Below are 17,258 nucleotides of genomic sequence, written 5' to 3'. Positions count from 1 at the left end.
AATTACAATTTTAAGCGTTATGAATAAAATTAATTAAATATTCAAACACAAATAATTAATTCATAATTATTTTACTAAACATTGTTTTTGAACCTAAAGTAGGGTACTTACGATAAATAATGAGTGAATAGTTAATGAAAATGAAAGTTAAAAACTTAACGGAAAGTTAGAATTTAAATGCAAAACACCATGACCAAAGTAGATAATGTATAAAATACCCACCTTATATTATTTCCTAACGGAACAAATTGGGCATCGACCTTAGTAATAAAAGGTAGGTACTCGCACCTAGTTAAGTCAAGCAACTACCTATTTAAAAAATACTGAATATTACCAACATCATCATCATATCAGCCGATGGACGTCCACTGCAGGACATAGGCCTTTTGTAGGGACTTCTAAACATCACGATCCTGAGCCGCCTGCATCCAACGAATCCCTGCAACTCGCTTGATGTCGTCAATCCACCTGGTGGGGGGTCGACCGACACTACGCTTTGTAGTGCGGGGTCGCCAACTTGGGACCCCAAGATCTAGATTAATCTAGATCTAATAATTTAGAGGTAAAGTTTGTGGTATTATAGGGGAGATCTGGACTTACTAAACCAATTTTGAAAATTCTTTTCCACTAGAAAGCTATGTATCTGTAAGTGTCATTAGCTATATTTTATCCCCGTATTCTCACGGGAACGGAAACACAACCCGTAATCGGCTCACTGTTGAGCACGAGTCTCCTCTCATTAAGAGAGGGGTTAGGCCAATAGTCAACCACGCTGGTTCAATGCGAATTGGCAGATTTCACACACCTAGAGAATTAAGAAAATTCTCAGGTATGCAGGTTTCCTCACGATGTTGTTCCTTCACCGTTTGAGACAAGTGATATTTACCTAATCTTAAAATGCACATAACTGAAAAGTTGGAGATGCATGCCCCGGACCGGATTCGAATTCGAACCTACGTCCTCCGAATCGAAGGCAGAGGTCATATCCACTGGGCTACCACGTCTCTTTTACAGCTAATAGAGCGTCTTCAAAAAAATAATAATTAATTTACAAGTTGGAGTACGATACAAATTAATTTGAGTACCTACACGCTTATTACGTATACGAGTGTGTTATCGAAAATTACACCGTTAAGTACGACCTATTGACTCCTAAATGCGCTACAGTTAGCATCTGTCACTCGCTACCGACCAGCGGGGAGGGTAGTAACGAATACGAGTTAGTGACAGTTTAAAATGCTTAACGCAAATACGTTGTGCGTCTTCAATGTATTTGTATTATTTATTTTTAGTTTATCAAATGGTAATTAAACAAAAAATAACTTTGCATAACAGGTTTCATTTGGTTAAATTGTAACAGTGGATTAGTAATGGCATTGTGTTCGTTTTGCAGCGTTTAGGATATTCGATATCGACGGCAAAGAAACAATATTAGCATCGGAAAATGAAAATATAAGCATACAGTGTAAATCTGATTATCCAATGACGTATTGCGGTTTCGTACATCCCAGTGGAAAACGATTTTCGTAAGTATTTTCATTTTTCTTCTAGTTGTTTCTCATAACTGAAAAATCTTTTGACATCCATGGCACAGTGGTATGCGCGGTGGAATTACAAGACGGAGGTCCCGGCTGGGTCGATTGAGGTTTTCTTAATTGGTCCAGGTCTGGCTGGTGGGAGGTTGCGGCCGTGGCTAGTTAGATACCCTAACGGCAAAGACGAATCCCCAAGCGATTTAGCGTCCGGTACATACTCGTATGTATTCCCTGATTCCGGTATTATGTCGTGTAGAAACCGAAAGAGGTGTGGATTTTCTCCTCCTAAGAAGTTAACCCGCTTCGATCTCAGATTGCATTATCACTTGCCATCAGATGAGATTGCAGTCAATGGCTAATCTAAAAAGAACAAAAAAATCCTATAAGTAGGTACCTATTACCTAAATAAAAATGTGTAACTAGTTGTTTTACTTACTTACTTTATCAGCCAATAGACGTCCACTGCTGGACATAGGGATCTTACATGGACCTCCAAGCACAACGATCTCGAGCCGCCAGCATCCCGCGGCTCCCTGAAATCCACTTGATATCCTCGTCCATATAGGTTAATGCCCAAAGAATGACAACGCTGGGCATACGGGTTGGTCATTCGCAGGGCTGGATTTTTCCGCACCGATCCATGCGGTCCAATTTCGAGAAAGAGGTGAATCGCCGAATCCAGCTCGGCTGGGCAGCGTTTGGGAAACTCCGCGACATCTTTTTGTCCGAAATTCCTCAGTGCCTGAAGACGAAAGTCTTCAATCAGTGCGTGTTGATCCGAGACTTGGTCGCTAACTATGGGCCATATTAGAAGGCTCAAAGTCACTCAGCGGGCGATGGAGCGAACTATGCTTGGGGTTTCTCTGCGTGATCGAATCAGAAATGGAGGAGATCTACAGACGAACCAAAGTCACTGACATAGCTCAGCGAGTCGCGAAGCTGAAGTGGCAATGGGCAGGCCACATAGTTCAAATGGTGGAATGGTGCTGGAATGGCGACCCCGCACCGGAAAGCGCAGTGTTGGTCGGACCCCCCACTAGGTGGACCGAAGACATCAAGCGGGTTGCAGGGAGCCGCTGGATGCTAGCGGCTCGAGACCGTTTTGTTTGGAGGTCCATGCAAGAGGCCTATGTCCAGCAGTGGACGTCCATCGGCTGACAATGATAGTGTCACTGCTGCCCGACACCGGCCTGTGCCATTTATAAGCCAGCCGGTTTACTAGTAACTAGTTGTTAAGTATTATTATATCATATCATCATACGAGTATTATGTGAAGATTTCTACGTTTGGTAGTGTAGCTAATTGGATAATTTACCGTAAAAATTACGCTAAAACGACTTTTGAACAATAGTCGCTAAAACGACTGTTCAACAATAACTTAGGTAAGTAATAATTAATTATAAAACACGGCTAAAACTCACGTGATACAACGTCGGAGTATCCCCGACTAGTTAGGAAACCATACGAGGCCCTTAGTCATGAGCTGGTTCTAACCACGTTTTAGCCGTGTTTCATAATAAATTAATATCAATAACACTCACGATAAAATAAAACGTACGGTAGGTATTAATTGGAATTAAACTTGGCCCAAAACAGTTTCTTACCGAGTAATCTCCGAAACTACTAAACTGTTTGGCAAATGAGATAGGGGTTAAAAAGGGAATGGAACCAATTTAGGTCGCTGACGGGGAAACAACTACTGAACTACTGGTCTGTTTTGAAAAATTCTTTCAGTGTTAGATAGCTCATTTATCGAGAAAGGTTATAGGATATATATTATCCCTGTATTCCTACGGAAAGCGGAACCACGCGGGTGAAACCGTGCGGCATCAGCTAGTCATATCATTAAAGGAATATTGACTGGCATTAAAATAAAACTGAACTGAAAAGTTAAGAGTTAAGGTAAAAATATTATAAGTAGGATCTATTGTGGGCAGTACAAAAGAAGTTAGGTAGGGTAAGTTCGCCTGTTCGCGTACATCGCCCAATTCGCGTCCATTTTACGGATCTCCACATCTTTTTACATTATCATAAAAATATCATCCCTTTATTCCTTGTCTAAGCTGGTGGACGCCAAGTGGTCCAGCGGGTGGACGCAAATTAAATTTTATGAACGCAAAGTGGGTAAATGGCCCATTTCTGATGTTTGTCTTTTTAAACAAAAAACTACAAGATGTTTCGAATAAAACTAAACGTTACCTTAAAATAGACTATTATACTGAATACATTAAATAAACTTTCCATTAAAATTAGTGCTAGGACATTTTTATTTTCTCCTTTCAAACTTGCCAACTGCACTAAGTGGACGCGAACAGGCGAAATGACCCTACTTTCATTGGGTACCTACTCAGACCAATTATTGTATAGGACCTGCCTCGCTAGACGTTACTTTTCTGTCAAAGTATATGATCAACGATCTAATGCTATTATAAAAACTGTCTCTATAGTATCGATGTTAAATAGTTGTAATCGTGTTCGTTGGTTAAAGAGCTCCATAAAAATACCTTTTTGTGTAATTTAATTGTGTAAAAAACGGACAAAAACTTCTAGTTTAGTATAAGATATATACCAAATCTAAGCTCATTTTCTACAGAAAATGACAGACAATTTTGTTCGTGACTATGAGTATGATACAGGTCCATCTATAATTGGTCTGAGGGTACCTACAACTTGTTTATTTGTAACAGTTTGATAAAAAATAAATAGGTACCTACCCGTGTATAGATAGGAAAGTAAGTACCTATAAGTAATTTGTTTTAATAAACATTAATTAAACATGATAACTCAGTGTGTATATAATTTGTTAAATACAGCTCTTTACCCAAACGGAATTCATATTAATATATTGAGACATACGTAGACTCTCAGAGTTGACCTGTTTTGACAGCCTCCGTGGCGCACTGGTGGTATACGCGGTGAATTTATAAGACGGAGGTCCTGGGTTCGATCTCCGGCGGGGCCGATTGAGGTTTTCTTAATTGGTCCAGGTCTGACTGGTGGAAGGCTTCCACCTCCGAGACCGCCAAGCGATTTAGCGTTCCGGTACGATGTCATGAAGAAATTAAAAGGGGTGTGGATTTTCAACCTCCTCGTAACAAGTTAGCCAGCTTCCATCTTAGATTGCATCATCACCTACCATTAGGTGAGATTGTAGTCAAGGGCTAACTTGTACCTAAAGAATGAAATAAAAACCTTCTTTGCTCCTTCTATAGATGAAAGGCACGGTAGGGTTATGGTGACTTTCGGAGGTTATGGGTTACCTAGTACCTACCTAAAGATTACAAGTCTTTACTAATAACAGATATCTTATGTATTCTTAGAGCTGTGATTGCCCAGTGGATATGACCTCTGCCTCCGATTCCGCAGGGTGTGGGTTCAAATCCGGTCCGGGGCATGCACCTCCAAATTTCACGTGTCTCAAACGGTGTGTGAAGTCCGCCAATACGCATTGGGCCAGCGTGGTGGACTATTGGCCTAACACCTCTCATTCTGAGAGGAGACTCGAGTTCGGCAGCGAGCCGCATATGGGTTGATATGTTATTATATTATGTATTCTATCATCAGATTTACAGATCGCGCAGTGAACGACGGCAAATGCGTCAAAAAAGTCAAGGCCACGAAACTGGACAGCGGCGAATGGGGTTGTCACATAGGAAGAAAGTCTGTTAGATTGGAAACCATCAAGAAAATTGATGTTCGAATAGTGAATGAAGTGGCGGCGTTAGAGCCAAACATTACAGCGAAGCTGGGGAGACCAGTGACCATCGCTTGTGCCACTACGAAGGGGCTGATACCGTTGAGCTATTGCCGATTTGAACCACCAAACGGAAAATCATTTAACATCGATTCAACTGTAACCGAAAAAGTGTAAGCATTTGATCATATTTTCAATGTCAGCCATTTCTTTTACATATAATTATTAATTATCTACATAATAGTCCCCTTTCTCTTCCAATTTGGCAATCTTCTTTTGTTGTTTATGCATAGTCTAACGGCGGGGATTAATCATCGAACTCTAGACTTTTTAGATTTGAGACCAATCTCTTAACCGTGGAGCCAATTAGGCTCTAATAAGCAAACTCTACTCTTGTACCTACTATATTTAAATCAGTGGCGTAGCGTGCCTTGAAGGGGCCTTGAAATCAAAATTAGTTGGGGCCCAAATGAAGGCTAAATTGCTTACAAAAGAAACAAAAAAGTTTTAATATGGCAGTGACTTTTTAACCTATGTAGGATGTTTCCAACTTGGGTGCTCGCTTAACCCGAGAAAAAAGAGATTACTTTTTTTTACTTTTATCGTTTCTGGAAAATCTGAGAGCAGTTTTTTTTCGGAAGGCACCAGATTCAGTGTGGTTGTGGATTACATTTTACTAATGTTTGCTTTCAAACGTAAGAGGCCCCTGTAGTCCGGGACCCCGCATCATTGATACGGTTAATACGGCGGTAACTACGCCCCTGATTTAAATGTTTCATTCGGAGCTAAATACAGTAGATAGATACCTAATACAGGGTAACCTATCCTACCTAAGTAGGACTTTTCGTGATAAGGCAAGAGGCAAAACATCGATATTGATTGCAACATTGTAACCGTATCTAAAGTTGTAAATAAGTCATGTGAGGCCAAGTTTTATTACAAACAGATAGGTAGAGGTAGTTACCTACTAAGTAAAAAAAAATGTACTATCTACTTTGTTTTTATCTGCCTTAAATAAAACAAAGCCAGGCCCCTTACAGAAGAGGAAATAGGTAATGCTTTTAGCGTTTAGAGTTTTAGACCTACCAAGCTGGTAGATATAAATTGGTGGGTTAGGGGTGATAATTTTGACTCTTTGACGATTACTATCAGATGTTAATAATATTAACTGGGGCTGACGGCTTAACGTGCTCTACGAGGCAGTTGTAACACCACCAACATCCCGACTCAAGCCTGCTCTAGGTATACCTGAGAGTGAGAACTTCTTTGAAAACAGGAAACGCAATTTTATAACTCGATAAGGATTTGCTAATTCAAATAAGGCTCAGAATAACTCAACGGGATATGGAGTGAGCTATTCTCTGAATTAAAATATCTTTAGGGTCGTGATTCGTGATCGAATCAGAAGCGAGTAGATTCGCAAAATAACCAGTCTGTGACAACGTAGAACTCGCAACGCTGAAGAGACAATGAGTGACTGGACTTTATCAGCTGCATTGGACCTGTGTTTTGGGTGAAATTTGTAAAAAAAACTCCCATGCGTCAATCTTTCAACCTACGGTTGCTGTTGAGGATGTTCAACTATGAAAAGAGCTGTTTTTTCATCTATACTTATAATAAATCTGTAGAGAGGTCAATTCTGTACATGAAATATATTTCCAAAATAACTATCAGGGGGTGATTAGTGATCGATACTGATGCCAAAAATGCAATTAGTAAAATTTTTGTCTGTCTGTCTGTATGTTCTTTATAGAAACAAAAACTACTGGACGGATTTTAATGAAACTTGGTACAATTATTCAACATACTCCTGGGCAGGTTATAGTATACTTTTCATTACGCTACAATCAAAAGGAGCAGAGCAGTGAAGAGAAATGTTGAGAAAACGGGAGAAGTTACTCAATTTTTTAAGCTTCCGTCGCGTGTACAGCCTTAATGGTTAAAGCTACATAGAAATCATGTATGACGGAAATATTCTCCTTAAAATTATCTATAAAACACAATAACATATATATGTCTATCTTTTATGGTTGACTCACAATAACACGTGTAACTCCCGACAGCTTAGCAGTTCGGAGCTTTCTAATTATATTTGTCGACTCTTATGTTTATAACACTCATCACTCATCCCTAATTAAAAAAAATAACATTATTACCTATTTAATAAAAAAAGAATCATACAAATCGGTAAAGAAACACCAAAGTTATACATGAAATACGCTAAGCCATTGCGCGTGAATACTAATTCATGCTTTAAGGACTTTAAGGATTATTTTTGTGTAACGGTTGCCGCGCTCGACGCGACTCGCGGTGGGAGGAATAAATAAAGAAGTGCAGCCTTAATGAGTAGGGTAGGGGTAGGGTAGGGTAGGGTAGGGGTAGGATATGGGTAGTGTAGGGTAGGGGTAGGGCAGGGGTAGGGTAGGGTGGGGGTAGGGTAGTGGTAGGGTTGGGATAGGGTAGGGTAGGGGTAGGGTAGAGGTAGGTTAAGGTAGGGTAGAATAGGGGTACTTGAAAGTTTACAACGACTTTCACGCGGACGAAGTCGCGGGCGTCCGCTAGTATTGTCTAAAAATATAAATTAGAATCTGCCTTCTGTACCGGTATTTTTGACGGCCTCCGTGGCGCAGTGGTATGCGCAATGGATTTACAAGATAGAGGTCCTGGGTTCGATCCCCGGCTGGGCAGATTGAGATTTTTTTAATAAGTCCAGGTCTGGCTGGTGGGAGGCTTCGGCCGTGGCTAGTTACCACCCTACCGGCAAAGACGTACCGTCAAGCGATGTAGCGTTCCGGTACGATGCCGTGTAGAAACCGAAAGGGGTGTGGATTTTCATCCTCCTGACAAGTTAGCCCGCTTCCATCTTAGATTGCATCATCACTTAACATCAGGCGAGATTGTAGTCCTTGACTACAAATCTAACTAACTTGTAACTAACTTACTAACGCTAACTTGTAAATAATAAAAAAAAATACTAAAAGTCGCTAAAAAAGAAGTTCAATATTACTTGTAAAACAAAGCTTTTTGTATTCCAGTTCAATTCTCGGCAAATACTACTATCCATCGAACGCTAGCTTAGACCGCGGAGACTGTGCGGTCACCATCGCCAAAGTGAAGTATGAGGACGTGGGTGTGTGGACCTGCGGCGCCGGCCTGGACGACGGCCAGGAGCATATCGACGTCATCAAGCTGGAGGTGGAAGGTACGTGAAGTATTGTGTGCTAATACGGTAAAGCCTGCTGGTAGACCTTCGTCATTTTAGAAAAGCTTCAAAAAAGTACCTAGGTAATAGATACGTATATACTCGTACTAAGTATATCCTGCTGTGATTCTAGGAGGTAATTTACCTATTACTTTGTAGGGTTTTGTTGATTATTATCTACAAAATACATACACAAGTACTCACTTTTGATTTTTTTTTTTTGTTATATGTATCTGCAATCAGTCGACAGACTATAAGCAGATTTGGTGAAGGTATGGTGGTGGCTTTACCAGACAGGAAGACCATTGTCTTCAAGTCTGTACAGAGTCGAGCACATCAGCTCGCTTTAACCGCTTGACTCTTTCCACAGTTAATAGCCCGGAGGCTAGCGGATTAGGATGTTTCAGCAATCGTTCTTTGTGTTTCAGCTTGTATTTGTGTATCTCTTCTAAGACTGTTGGCATTTCTAAGTACTGGTGTATTTCATTGTTTCGTGTAAACCAGGGCGCATTGGTAATTGTTCTTAGTATTCTATTCTGGACTCTTTGTAATGATAATATGTTGGATTTGCAAGCGGAACCCCATATCTGGACTCCATAAAGCCAGATAGGTTTAAGAACTGCGCAATACACCAGTACTTTATTGCTAAGAGACAACTCTGACTGCCTGCCCAACATCCACAGTAAGTTTCTGAATCGATTGTTAAGATCGTTGCGCTTGTTTTTTATGTGATCTCTCCACGTTAGTCGTCGGTCCATATAAAACCCAAGGTACTTCACACACGTAGTATTTGATAATGTCTCATTACCTAGTTTTACGGCCGGACAATCACCTGTTTTTAGAGTAAAGGTTATGTGTTGAGATTTGGGTGCGCTAGGTTTAATTCGCCACTTATTTAGCCATACATTAGTAAGGTCTAGCTGTTTTTGTAACTGTCTACTTGCTTGAATTGCATCTTTACTGCAGGATAGGAAGGCAGCATCGTCTGCAAACGTTGCAACAGTAATATCCGATGACAGAGGCAAATCACATGTGAAAATATTATATAGAACAGGACCCAGTACAGAGCCTTGTGGTACACCAGCAGTGCATTGGTAAAAGTGGGATCTCGCGTCTTGTTCTTTTACTTGAAAGTATCTGTCTTTCAAATATGACTCTAGTATTGGGTTTTACAAAGAATGAGGCAAGAGCTTTTTAATTTTGTATAGGAGGCCTTTATGCCAAACCTTGTCAAATGCCTGTTGAATATCAAGGAAGGCGGCAGAGCAATATTCCTTTTTCTCTAGGCATTGACGGACCGTATCATATACTCTATGAACTTGTTCCACTGTCGAGTGTTCTTGGCGAAAGCCAAACTGGTGCTCAGGTATTATATTGCATTCACTAAGGCTTTCTCTTAATCTGGCCAAGAACACTCTTTCCCATAGTTTTGATAGCACTGGCGTAAGACTAATAGGACGATAAGATGATGTTTGTTCCACAGGTTTGCCTGGCTTGGGAATCATGATAATTTGAGATATTTTCCAAATATCAGGGAAATGGCATGTTCTAAATATTGCGTTGAATAGGTTCGCCAGGAATACTAGGCACTTTTTTGGCAACTCTTTCAGCACTCTGGGTGTGATGAGATCAAAACCAGGGGCCTTTTTACTATCTAAGAGGGAAATTTGTTTAGCAATTTCTTTTAGTGTAGTTGGTTTTATAGGCAAGCAAAGTTGAAGATCCTGGGCCAGGATATCATCGATTTCTGTGGCATTATCGTCTTGACTCTCGTTGGGTCGAAAAACAGATTTAAGATAAACTGCAAAGGCTTCAGCTTTCTCTTCGGCAGTGCCCGCCCATGTCGTACCAGTTCTAATCGGTGGATAATGTATTTGGGGTTGCTTAAGCGTATTTTTGGTGGCATTCCACAATGAGTGCTCCCCTAGACCAAAGATTTTTTAAATTTATATTTTGTTGTAATTATAATAGGGAAGTCCCAGTTTTCCGAGATACAGATTTTAACTAGTAAAAAGGTTCATTATTGTTACCATAGTATTGTTTTCTGCTAATAAAAAACTAAACCTTAATTATTTCCGTTAAAAATCAAATTTTCAGGATCTGTAGCGAAGGGTAGCCATGAAGCTAGCTATGACTGATTTCTCATGATTTCCGTTAAAAATCAAATTTTTAGGATCTGTAGCGAAGGGTTGCCGTGATGTTGCTATGGCTGAATTCTCATGAAATCCCATAGAAAATATCAAAAAATACGTTTGAGGGTACCCTTGAAACCTGTTACCTCTCAAAGCTACCATAGATCGAACTACCGTTAGTTTTCTACAGTACCTAATTAAGTATCTATGGCAGAACCATAAATTTACGATTCAGTACAAGTACCTAATAATTCTATGGGTAGAACTATAGAAGGATGAGCCGACAAGCTTTCAGCTAAATGAATTGACGAAGATTCAGCCATCACACTTAGCCATAGTCTCTTAGCGTACCAATACGCTAGTATAAATATAGAAAGATTCCGACGAATTGATAACCTCCTCCTTTTTTTAAGTCCGTTAAAAACTACGATCTATGGCTAGCTGACATTTAACAGAGGTGTTAGGAGATTGTTCGCCTTAGATGAACTTCTCTTACAATGCTTCCAGGTATGTACAAAATGTCAACAGCATCGGCAACCGGCGTCACGCTCGGCGGCATCCTCATAGCAGTCGCACTCGGGTCACTGGGTTACATCGCGTGGAAGAAGAGGAGATTCCTCGGAGGAACACCTCCTGAGCCCGAGGTGATAGAGATCCAGGATATACCAAGGCCGAGTTCAGCCAGCCCAAGTCCTCGAGCACAGAGAGTGCCGGCTATCGTAGTCCAGTCCCCTTCTACGCCTGGAGAGCCAGGGATGTCACCGTTGATGGCAAGGTCTCAAAGCCCTACGTAAGGAAACACGAAACCAGGGAAACTCTAGTCAGATTAATCAGAGGGCGTTACTAATACATATAGGCTGTTGGAGGTCAGTGTCAAACGCGTCTGTGTGTTTTTTTTATTGATCATTGATTTATTATTTCTGCTTTGCTGATGCTTCAGTGTCACACAAACGCGCACTGTCTGTCTGTACACTATGCTAACGTACTTAATATTAAAGGAGCGAACAAATATAACTGCCTATTAATCGAAATATCATAATCTATACTAACACCTACTGGCGGACGCCTGCGACTTCGTCCGCGTAAAACCTACCCCTATTTAAGTATCCAATGTCAGCCTCCTGGTTCTAAGCTACCTCTACACCAAATTTCACCAAAATCGGTCTAGCCGTTTTTGAGTTCTAAATAGGCTAACTAACTCGACTTTCGTAAATATGTCAGGTTGTAGAGGCTGAGTATCGGAGGCTATATTGCACTCTTACGGGAACAGGAACTACCCAGGTGAAATTGGGGGACATAGGCTAGTATAACAAATAACAATACATATAATCATAATACATTTTACTCTATTCTATTCTAATTTCTATATTTTTGTTTCTTCATGTTTTGTAATCTTGTAATCTGTGTTACATTTATTTTACGTTCGCTCCTTCAGTGTTAACCTAATATAATAACCTTGGAATTTGAATATTTTTATGTAATAATTCAATTCTAATTATAATGTTATACTTATATAACAGAAGCCAACAAACAATATAATAATAAGGAAAATAATTATTATTAAGTGTATACAATTTGAATTTTTAATGTAATACATAATTAATTTAATTTTTTTATCTCAGAATTAAATAGATATACCAATTTATATATGTATTATAATTATAATTTATGATTGAAACATATTTATGTAGATATTAAAAAATATGACTGCCACATAAATAAAGAAATCAATATTTATTAATAAGTTACTTTAAGATAAACAGCAAAGACTGGATTTTTTGTTATATAAGCACCAAACTTTGAGTCCGTTCTGAACACAAGGCGAATAGGCAGCATACAACAACACATCCACCGCAAGGTTAACTTAATTACTTGCACAATTTGGTGTGTTGCAACTTCAAAACGGACTAAAAGTTTTGTGTATACTATATCTTGTGTTTCAAAATAAAAATCTATGAAATATTAAATAGGTAGGCGTTTTATTTTAACTTAAGAATAGTTTAAACTCTATCAGTAGCTAGGATGGTTCAACATAACAGCGAGCCTCTCCATATTAACTGCATACACTGAATGGCAAGCTATCACATTCTTGTGTGTCAGCAATGTGTTATAGAATTCTTCTATTGTCAGTTTGTCATCATTTGGCTCTGTGCTGGGTCCGCTGAAAATTAGCAATAATTTTCTGTTAAATTTTGTATAGCTTACAGTGGCGAAGGGTGGAATTTTGACAAAGGTAAGCCGTCCCAAAGAAAAGGAAATTCATCGAATCCAGTTTATTATTAATCCATACATATTTTGTTTGTGTTGCATCATGGTTAGGCTAATTTAAACATGTTTTTTGTAGAATAATAAATAAATAAAAAATATATATATTAATTACAATAATTAATACATATGTTGTGATGTCAGATCAAATCCGCACAATCTTGATACAAAAGTACACGAAGCTCTACAAATCGCAAAAAGCTGAACCGCATTGTGTGATATCATAACCTGGATTACGGTGATACAAAATTTTTTAGTCGCCTGTGCTTAGGATACAGCATATTTCTGTAAAATATTTCTTATTTCTTATCAATAATTTAGCTTGTTTGATATTTTTAGCAAACTTTATTGTCTGCCAGTGTATATTATGAATTCGCATATAATTTTTATTAAGAAAAAATATATTACCTGCAAGCAATTTCAAACGCAGCAGACTGCTCCACTTCATCAATGGTGGGAGGACAGCGAGGCCCCAGAGCATCCATACTGTCGTCCACATGGACGCGTCCCTCACTCTGGGGGTCGTACAGCATGCTACTATTCCTCAGCCACATGTTTGGCATGTCTCCACCGAGGTCATACATGAACCTCTTGTTTCTTAACTTGTATCTGTGGACAACATTATTCATTGATTTAATAATGTACAGTATCAACTCTACCTAACTGAATTTGAAGGGAAAAAGTATTTTATAAGATTGTGAAGACAGCATAAAAGTAAGCTATAAAATTATATTATGCAAATAAATATTACAACTGAAAAAAGTGAAAATATTTTACATGATGAATGATTTATTTTTCTGTTAACTTTGTTCACCTTTTAAATTGGTAGGCTTTTTCGTCTCACTCGATTTTGTGGATCAACAAGATCTTGAGATACCAATCAAAAAGTCACTTCCAATTTTTGTATGTAGCGTCATACATTAAATATTCATGTTAGCTATATAATGTTTATATACTGTACAATTGTACATGTAAAAAATTTACTTATTTTTCCCATTTTAATAATTATATTTATATATAATGAATCTGTAGATAATGTATAAAAAAAATATAATACCCTTTTCTTTGTGATAAGACTGCAGTTATAATATTTTTGAGAAAGTTCTGTACAGCGACAACTATGATGTCTGCTGCATCATCTTCAGCTCCTTCTAGTCCAAGCTCCCAAGCAGCCAGCATGAACCGACCCACCACCAAAGCGTGGTCTGGGAGGAATATTTCCTGCAATGTTCATGGTTGAATTTAATCGTTATAATTATATTCTTTTTAAAACTTTAATGTTTGTTTATGTACATATTATATAAATATAAATCAAATCAAATCAAATCAAAAATCATTTATTTCAAGTAGGCTCAGTTTACAAGCACTTTTGACACGTCAGTTGACTATTTGTAAAGATTCTACCACTGGTTTGGAAGGCAGGTTCTGCTGAGAAGATACTGGCAAGAAACTCAACAGTTGCTCTTTTGAAAAAGTCATACAGTATTATAATTTACAATTGATAACAATTACTGTTTACATTTCTTATAGTTTTACTTTCTGTGTGAAGGTGGAAGCTGATCCAACGGCCTCCAAGCATCTTTATCCTATGTATATACATAGGATATAAGTGTTTATATCCTATGTATATCTGTGTCTACTGTACAAGCCAGTTATTGATGTTTATGTCTTAAATCTGTATCTATTTTATATCACATTAAGCAAATTATTTTGTGTGCATGGCATTGTTGTTGGCCTGTCTAAATAAAAAAATAATATGTAAGCTTGCTTGAATCTAGAACTAATAGCCACCTTATAGGCAGCGCAGAAGGCTTTTAACCATTGTAAGCGATATTGAAGGCATTACACATATCAATCGTTTAAAATGGCAAATTCTTTCTCCAGTATAAGTACAAGGGTAAGTATGTAATTCACCTTCAGGGTAGGTTCAGTGCATTTTTGCATGCATGAAGTGCACGCCACTGCTTTAGGTGAGATATGGAGCTTAGATCCACAACACTTAGCAGTCTTTTGATTGGATTATGGTCCAGAGGCTGACTATCTCTAATAGTCAAAAGAAAGAGAAAAAGAACCACCACACTACTCCAATGCAGGTGGGCAGGCTTTGGGTGATAATACATCCACTCTGATGTTTAATTCTGTTATTATCACTATCAGGTGTTAATGTCAATGACCAGGACTTTATGTGTTCACTACTAGGTATTTGAATTAACTATTGTATGTTAATTAAATAAGACACATTTATTTGAGGACTTATGCTCAATGTCCAGTATATGCCTTCCTGCTTGCTATTTCCTGCCTTACAAACCAGTGGTAAGGTTTTTAGAAATACTAGCGGACGCCCGCGACTTCGTCCGCATGAAAGTCGTTGTAAGCTTTCAACTACCCCTATCCTACCCTACCCTAACCTACCTCTACCCTACCACTACCCTACCCTATCCCAACCCTACCCCTACCCTACCCTACCTCGACCCCTACCCTGACCTGACCCCTACTCATTAAGGCTGCACTTCTTTATTTATTCCTCCCACCGCGAGTCGCGTCGAGCGCGGCAACCGTTACACAAAAATAATCCTTAAAGCATGAATTAGTATTCACGCGCGATGGCTTAGTGTATTTCATGTAGGTATAACTTTGGTGTTTCTTTACCAATGTTTGTGATTCTTTTTTTATTGAATAGGTAATAATGATAACTTTCTTATAAGGGATGAGTGATGAGTGTTATAAACATAAGAGTAGACAAATATAATTAGAAAGCTTCGAACTGCTAAGCTATCGGGAGTTACACGTGTTATTGTGAGTCAACCATAAAAGATAGACATATATATGCTGTGGTGTTTTTATAGATAATTTTAAGGAGCACATTTCCGTCATACATGATTTCTATGTAGCTTTAACCATTAAGGCTGTACACGCGACGGAAGCTTAAAAAATTGAGTAACTTCTCCCGTTTTCTCAACATTTCTCTTCACTGCTCTGCTCCTATTGATTGTAGCGTAATGAAAAGTATACTATAACCTGCCCAGGAGTATGTAGAATAATTGTACCAAGTTTCATTAAAATCCGTCCAGTAGTTTTTGTTTCTATAAAGAACATACAGACAGACAGACAGACAGACAGACAGACAGACAGACAGACAGACAGACAAAAATTTTACTGATTGCATTTTTGGCATCAGTATCGATCACTAATCACCCCCTGATAGTTATTTTGGAAAAATATTTCATGTACAGAATTGACCTCTCTACAGATTTATTATAAGTATAGATTTTAGAATTTAAACTATCGTGAGTGTTATTCATATTAATTGATTATGAAACACGGCTAAAACTCACGTGATATTACGTCGGAGTATGCCCGACTAGTTTCGAACCCATACGGGGCCCTTGAGCTGGTTCTTGCATCGCGGCACGATCCAAACTGATTTTTAGAAATAGTCTTGACATTCTTGTAAACTAAGCCTACTTGTAATAAATGAATTTTGAAGTATGTCCATGTGTGCAAAAAAGTCCAGTAGAAACAAGAAGACAATGAATTAGACTTGGACTTAGCTATGGGCAAAGGCAATTATATTTCATATCCAATAGATTAGACCAAGCACATATAAAAGCAGAAATATGATTTTTCTAGTATACAACTTACTTGTACAGCATATTTAACACCATCACTTCCAGCACCAGGTGGTGAGTTGGGCGGCAAATACTCCAGCAAGTCAGCCGGCTCAAAGTTAGACTTTTCCGAAGTACGAGAGTTTCTTTTATGCCGCCTACTATTTCTGCTGTGAGAGATGGCTTTATCGTGGGCAATTGTTATCGAAGTTTCAGCCAATCCCTCAACTTTGTTCAACAGTGCAAGTAAAAACTCATTATGGAACCGAACTTGATCAGCACTCAGTAAAGCACGAGCTTCCATATCAAATTCTTCCTTCGTAAGTTTCATACGAAACCACTGTTTCATGTGGTTGAAATATTTTGAAGACTTGTCGCCTAAAACTTCGTTCAACTTGCGCCGAGATATGTTTATGGCGTCCGAAGACATGATGCACAAATTTATAATTTCAGAAGTACGAGCCACTAAACTTTTAACATAATTTTCTCCATGAGCACCTACAATACGAGTACGACGTAAAGTTGCGCCTTTAAATTAAAAAACAAAATAGTCAAGCTCAAGTCTCAACTTTCAACCGTAGTAATAATATATTCTTTGATGTAAAATGTAAATACAAATTACAAAGTTGTACAAATAAATATTTTTATTAATTTAAAACACCTGTTTTTTTTTATTTTGGTTTCAAGAAAAGACGAACAATTTTATTTTATAATAAACTCCGATTCCGATTTCCGCAATTAAACCATAGATACCATAGATAGAAAAAAACTACTATTAATGTCAATGTCATGTCAAAGACCAAAGACTCCGAACTCTTTGGA

At 38.5% G+C, this 17,258-nt stretch overlaps 2 protein-coding genes across 2 annotated transcripts; one reads left to right on the top strand and one right to left on the bottom strand.

The window, feature by feature from the left end:
- The first annotated feature begins 1,143 nt into the window (after positions 1-1,143).
- On the top strand, positions 1,144-11,751 carry LOC112056139 (uncharacterized). Its single transcript, XM_024096501.2, has 5 exons — positions 1,144-1,303; positions 1,394-1,526; positions 5,100-5,402; positions 8,265-8,431; positions 11,071-11,751. Exons 1-5 carry the CDS (start codon positions 1,237-1,239, stop codon positions 11,355-11,357), a joined length of 957 nt encoding a protein of 318 aa, XP_023952269.2. The 5' UTR covers positions 1,144-1,236; the 3' UTR covers positions 11,358-11,751.
- Positions 11,752-12,523: 772 nt separating this feature from the next.
- On the bottom strand, positions 12,524-17,183 carry LOC112055669 (transcriptional adapter 1). The gene is made up of 4 exons (XM_052882053.1): positions 16,471-17,183; positions 13,886-14,049; positions 13,237-13,437; positions 12,524-12,724 (listed from the first exon to the last, which is right to left on the bottom strand). The coding sequence occupies exons 1-4, from the start codon at positions 16,864-16,866 to the stop codon at positions 12,574-12,576; spliced, it is 912 nt and encodes a 303-aa protein (XP_052738013.1). The 5' UTR covers positions 16,867-17,183; the 3' UTR covers positions 12,524-12,573.
- Between the last annotated feature and the right edge of the window lie 75 nt (positions 17,184-17,258).

Source organism: Bicyclus anynana, chromosome 6 (genome assembly GCF_947172395.1).
Source record: "Bicyclus anynana chromosome 6, ilBicAnyn1.1, whole genome shotgun sequence".
Taxonomy (NCBI): domain Eukaryota; kingdom Metazoa; phylum Arthropoda; class Insecta; order Lepidoptera; family Nymphalidae; genus Bicyclus; species Bicyclus anynana.
This window is presented reverse-complemented; position numbering and strand designations above follow the sequence as displayed.